The following is a 6,000-nucleotide window of genomic DNA, read 5'->3' on the forward strand; positions in this document are numbered from 1 at the left end:
TGCTGTTCCTCCCACAAGACACTCTATCCTCTGACTCCAGGCACTTTCTCTGGCTCTCTCCCAGGCCTGGAATGCTCTCCCTCCCTATCTCTACCTCCTGGCTTGCCTGGCTTCTTTCAAGCCCCAGCTAAACTCCTACCTTCTATAAAAATCCCTTACAAATCTCCCTCAAGTATAATGAACTCATTATCCTTTCCCCTCTTCCTTATTTCCCTATTCTTGTCAAGGGTATCACCATCCTCTCAGTTACCCCGACGCTCAGCCTAGGTGTCATGCTAGACTCTTCGCTCTCTCTCACCCCTACCCCCATCTAATCAGTGGTCAAATCCTATCATATCCACCTCCCTAACTAACATTTCTCATATATGCCCCTCTTCTGTCCTATGACACTTCAGTCACCCTAGTGCAGACCCTCATCCACTCATGCCTGGACTGTTGCAATAGCTGGCTGGTTGGCCTCCCTGACTCAAGTCTTTCCCCACCCTGATCCATCCTCCACTCAGCTGTCAAAATGATTTTCCTAAAATGCAGATATGACCATAGAACCATCACCCCAATTCAATGAATTCTAGTGGTTCCCTGTTACTTCCAGGATCAAATATAAAATCTTCAATTTGGCTTTCAAAGCACTTTATAACCTGGCCCCTTCCTACATTTCTAGTCTTCTTGACAATTTAACTCACCACTTGTTCTCTACAAACCACCATCGATGGCCTCTCTCCTGTTCTTTTCACAGACTCCAAGATTTTTCACTGGCTATCTCCCATCTATAGAATGTTCTCTCCTTAACTTCACCTCCAGGCTTCCCTGGCTTCCTTCAAGTCTCAGATAAAATCCCACCTTCTGCAAGAAGCCTTTCCCAGTCCTCTTTAATCTTAGTGCCTTTCATCTGAGTCTGTCCACCATTTATGCTGCATGTCATCTTTCCCACCAAATTGCAAGCTCCTTGAGAGCAGGGATCCCTTCCCCCTTTTTTTGCCTTTCTTTGTCTCCCTATCAATTAGCACAGTTCCTAGCACATAGTAGGCACTTAAAAAATACTTGTTCCTTGACTCAAACCACAATTCTTGGTGCTGCTTCTAGTAAACTCCTTGAGAAAGGCAAAACTGCTAGTTTTGGCTAATAAGAAGGCTCTGTGGAAGTTACCAGTGTAAAGAAGGGAGTTCAATACTTCTCCCTTAACTAATCAATAATCATTAGGTTTAAAAACTGCATAAATAAGATTTTCTGCTGTTATGTACAAACTCCTATTTATCTTGCAAAAAAAGGGAACAGCTTGATTAACTAACCACACTCTTGGTGACTTTAAATAGTGGAGAAATTTTCCTTAATCATTCAGTTAGGTGATGGACCAGCTCATCAGTGAAGAACCCTAGGTTTAGGCATTTCAGAGAGATTTCATTTCGGGAGGGAAGGAGATTTTGTTGATTGTTGACACGTTAGAAAGTGATGGAGAAAATGTTAATAATTCAGATCAAACTTAAAAGTGTGTTGTGCCTTTTCAGAGAGCCAATTGTTAAACATTTTACTACCACACCACTGAGGGGAAGAGAGGTAAGAGGAGTAACAGTCTCCTCTCCTCTCCTCCTTCCCCTTCTTCTTCCTCTCTCTCTTCCCCACCCCATTCGCTCCCTCCCTCTCCTCCCCTCTCTCTCTCTCCCCCCTTCAATCCCTAGCTCTCCTCCTCCAATGACTATGTATGTTATCAAGGAAACTGGAATAATAGCAGACAGTGCATCCAAGGGACACACCAAAGACAAGCAAAGACAAACCAGAATAGAGGCAAATACAAAAAAAATCCACTCCTTGAGGGCAGGGACTGTGTTTTGTCTCTTTTTGTATCTCTACACTTAGCACACTGCCTGGTACATAGTAGGTGATTAATAAATGTTTATTGATTGATTTATTCAAGGGACCTTTTACATCAGAAAAGAATACCAGCTATGGACTCAAAAGTGGATTTCTACTAACCAAGAGCTGTAAGTCTACCCCTTGGGTCATTTTATGAGCAAATACCCTGAGTAGGAATAGCAGCTGATCTCTAAGGACCTGGTGAGACAAGGCAAAGGGAAGTTGGGGAAGTAGCTCCAAAGTGGACAGTGAACCAGTGCTAGTTATGCCGACACATATACTTCCATTTTAAAGTAATAGAAAGGGTAATGACTTAGATTAAGTAAATGAAATAAGAAGCTGTAGTAAACAGTAGTAAAAATAAGGAGATTAGAAAAAGTAAACTAGAAAAGAGCGCTCAGTAAGGCTTCTAGTACTGTGCTGGAACCAGCTCTAACCACTGTTAAATTTTCAGGTTGAGCATTTATACCCCAATAGGTAGCATAGTGGATAGGGTGCTGGGCCTGGAGTCAGGAAGATGAGTCTTCCTGAGTTCAAATCTGGCCTCAGACACTTACTAGCTGTGTGACCCTGGGTATACCCTGTTTGCCTCAGTTTCCTCATCTGTAAAATGAGTTGGAGAAGGAAATGGCAAACCACTCCACTATCTTTGCCAAGAAAACCCTAAATGGGGTTATGAAGAGTCAGACCCAACTGAAACAAATGAACAATAACAAAATCTAGAAATCAGGGTTTAATTTACTGTTTTGTTGACTGTCAACACTTAAGAAAGCGATGGAGAAAATGTTAATAATTCAGATTAAACTTAAAAGTGAGTTGTGCCTTTTCAGAGAGCCAATTGTTAAACATTTTACTACCATACCACTGAATATACCCTCCTTCAATTTTCTTGGAGTACTGTGATTGACATTCAACAAATACATCTCATAAGAGAGGAAAATTGCATTAATGAGGTATATGCTAAAACTAATATTTTTCTTCCTATTGATTGTTAGCTTTCAGTAATGTATATATGTTAGAGTTGACTAAGTTTAGAAAAAAACATTTAGCCATCTATTTAAGAGAGTGTTTCCTATGGTACAACTGAATTAAGGTTTTCTTTAAAAGCATTTATGTTCCATAGGGTACTATTCTAAGATGGATATGAGTTCAGCTTTGCCCTTAACACATTCTAGTTTGTTATTTCATGTAGATGCTTGTCACCACTCTGCAGAATGTAAGCCCCCTGAAGGCAAAGGCTGTGCCACTGTTTAATCTTTGTAACCTCAGTGACTTGCACATAATAGACACTTAATATTTGTTGAATTGTTGAGTTCTATGTAACTGTAAGTCAGCTAATGAAATTAGACTTGATTGTGTATAATAGAAAAGTAACTGGTTGGAATGTTTCTATACACAGAAAGGGATGAGATAAGGCAGTCAGTCATTAGTAATTCCTTTGAGGCACTAAATAGGGAGGTAAAAAACTATCAACTGAGCATCAGAGCAACTCCCATTTTTCCAGACCCATGCTAAGGGAGTAACTTCCCAGTCCATCACCAAGCCTCCTGAAAATGACCAGTCCTAGTTATCTTGCCTGGCATAGATATCCCATTGTAAATTAATAAGTTGACCTTCTGGCTTATCAAATTCATTCCTTCTACATTGAGTTAGTATATCAGGTTCTGCTCATCCTTGGGCAACCTGATGAAAATAAATTTCTGAACTGCAAAGCTGAGGATCTGATTCTGGTATTTAGTAGCTATTGCTCCCCACAAAGATGCAGCATTCCCATAAACTCAGACTAAAACAGTGATCTGCTTTCGTTATCCCCACATTACAACAGAGATCCCACTCAATGAGGGAGACATGGAACTGGGCAAAGAGAGCTCCATCACTAAAAGTATGGTGGTGTACCAGGAGTATCCTTTTCTCCTGTCCTCACTCTGCAAACTGAGTTAACTCTGCCTGACTACAGGCATCCCTTTTTAAACATCCAATGCCAGCCTTGCTATTTACCTTATTGACTCCACATTCAGTTCCATCTAGGAGTGGGATAAGGATGCGACTGCAGCTGGTTAGGTCCTGAGGGTCTGTATGGCAGGAGAGAACTTGGCACATATCCTGAGAAGGGATGAGAGAAGGCTGCACGTTTGATACTATACTTGTAAGGTCCACATTTGTTGTGGACTGCAGGGTCAGGGTACAATGCTAGCTCTTCCTTCCAGACTCTGGGATTGCTGATGCCAGACCACTTTGCAGCAGGGATCCTGATTACCCTGGAGAGACATGTGGGGAACTGGATACTGCCAGAGAGGCAGTGTGATATCATAGAGAGGGCATCAGGCTCAGGGTCAGAAAGACCTGGGTTTAAATCCAACCCCTACTCATTCACTAGCTCTATGACCCCAGGGAAGTCACTTAAACTCTCTGTGTCTCAGTTTCCTCTTGTGTAAAATAAGGAGGTTGGACTCATTGACCTCATAAGATCTCTTCCAGTTCTAAATCTATGATCCTAGGACAAGAGGTTATCAAGGCAAGTGCAGTTGGGGACAGATGATGGAGAAGGTTGGGCGAATAGGAGAAGAAAGATCAGAGGCTGATACAGGGTAGGAGAGGGGAGAGATGAGAACAGATGTAAGGTTCTACCTACAACATCATCCCTGGAGAAGGTGCAGGCAACAGCAGCACTCCCAAAGGCAACTCTGCACTGCTCATCTGCCCCATAGTAGAGGCCAGGCTCTGCCTGGGGGATTGTTCCTTCTAGGTGAGGCAGATCATTCACACAGCTTGCCTTCCCTGTGCTGGCACAGATCCCAGCAGACTTTACCTTCCCTCTTATCCCAAGGTTCCCTAAACCAACAGGCTCCCCACCACCTCCTCCAGGATGTGATCCCCAAGGCAGGGTTAGATTTGCTTTCAGGGTCCTTAGGGATCAGCACTCACAGAAGGTCCCTCCCTATCCCACCTGACAGCCCCTCCCTCTTCATTCACATAACATACCAGGGAGTAATGGAATGGCCTCAGCTCTCATTACCTAACAAAGCGCAGAAACTGCTCCCGGCTGCACTCTGACCACGTGAGGCCAACGCTGTTTGGGGTGCCCCCAGGGGCCATGATGTGGTCATTGCTGCTGCAGCTGTTTTCTTCAGCCCCATCATGATCAATACCAAAGCTGCAATCAAGGACAGGGTGATTAGGACCCATTTGGTCCTTTTTCTAAGAGAAATTTTGTTGTACTTGCCTTCTTCAAAGATGAACCATATCCTCCTCCTTTCCCCTTCTCCATTCCATCTAGGACATGTTTTAAGACCAGCTGGAGATGCTAGCTTTTCTTTGACTTTACCTGCCTCCAATCAACTGAGACCCATGTGACAGTTCCCTATCATGGAACTACAAAGTGACCAACTTCCTATTCCCCTTCTAAACATTCTCCTAAAACTTTCCTAATAAAATGCTTACCTTCCTCAATCACTGGGGCTATGCAGTATATATCCCATTGGGGTACCTGGCAATTTTCGCCATGATCTGCTTCCAATCTCCTTGGCCCTAGATCCCATTTTATTCCCCACTCCCACATCTAGCCAGTGTTAACTCTTCTGCCATATTTCATTTCTGGAGTCATTATGGCCCACCAATAGATTTTACTTCTCGCCACTTCCCCTACTTTGTCTGGGGGCTGGAGGGAGGTCACATACCTGTGCCCAATCTCATGAGCAATGGTGACCCCCAGATCAAAGCCTGTGTCTTCTGTGATAAGGCAGCTCCAGGAGGAGGAACAAGCACCCCCAAGCTGGGTCACTCCCCGTACCTGCTTGTTGCCATCTGACAGCTCCAGATCAAACCTCCAAAAGAAAGATAGCTCACAGGGGCAAGCCTAAGGACAAGGCACTGCTAGAGCACACAAGACAGGACAGACACAAAGTCTCCCCCAGCTTTGAGGGGCCTCGGGAACTTTCCAAGCTGCTTTTTCACTCCCCAAATCATTGCTACTGAAGCATATTGGAGTTGTGGTTAAGAGAACAGGAGTGGGACCTAGGAAAAGCACTATCACATGCCAGCTTTTTTTTTTCTTTTAATTCTTTTATTTATTTTTAGTTTTCAATATTCACTTCCACAAGATTTTGAGTTCCAATTTTTCTCCTCCCACCCCAGGATGGAATGCATTCT

The 6,000-nt window shown here is 43.5% G+C and overlaps 1 protein-coding gene across 3 annotated transcripts in view; it reads right to left on the reverse strand.

Annotated features, from left to right (window-relative positions):
- The window catches only part of ADAMTS13 (ADAM metallopeptidase with thrombospondin type 1 motif 13), a 58,619-nt gene that overhangs the window by 40,350 nt on the left and 12,269 nt on the right, over window positions 1-6,000 (reverse strand). For 2 of the 3 annotated variants that reach the window (XM_027869764.1, XM_027869766.1), the window contains exons 8-11: window positions 5,529-5,675; window positions 4,868-5,005; window positions 4,484-4,634; window positions 3,850-3,954 (exon numbers count right to left, since the gene is read on the reverse strand). In XM_027869764.1, the coding sequence (XP_027725565.1) occupies window positions 3,850-3,954; window positions 4,484-4,634; window positions 4,868-5,005; window positions 5,529-5,675 (541 nt within the window). The remainder of the gene's footprint in view (window positions 1-3,849; window positions 3,955-4,483; window positions 4,635-4,867; window positions 5,006-5,528; window positions 5,676-6,000) is intronic. The other variant, XM_027869765.1, reaches the window with a different exon arrangement.

The sequence above is a fragment of the Vombatus ursinus genome, unplaced genomic scaffold (assembly GCF_900497805.2).
Source record: "Vombatus ursinus unplaced genomic scaffold, bare-nosed wombat genome assembly UNPS02014793.1, whole genome shotgun sequence".
Lineage (NCBI taxonomy): Eukaryota > Metazoa > Chordata > Mammalia > Diprotodontia > Vombatidae > Vombatus > Vombatus ursinus.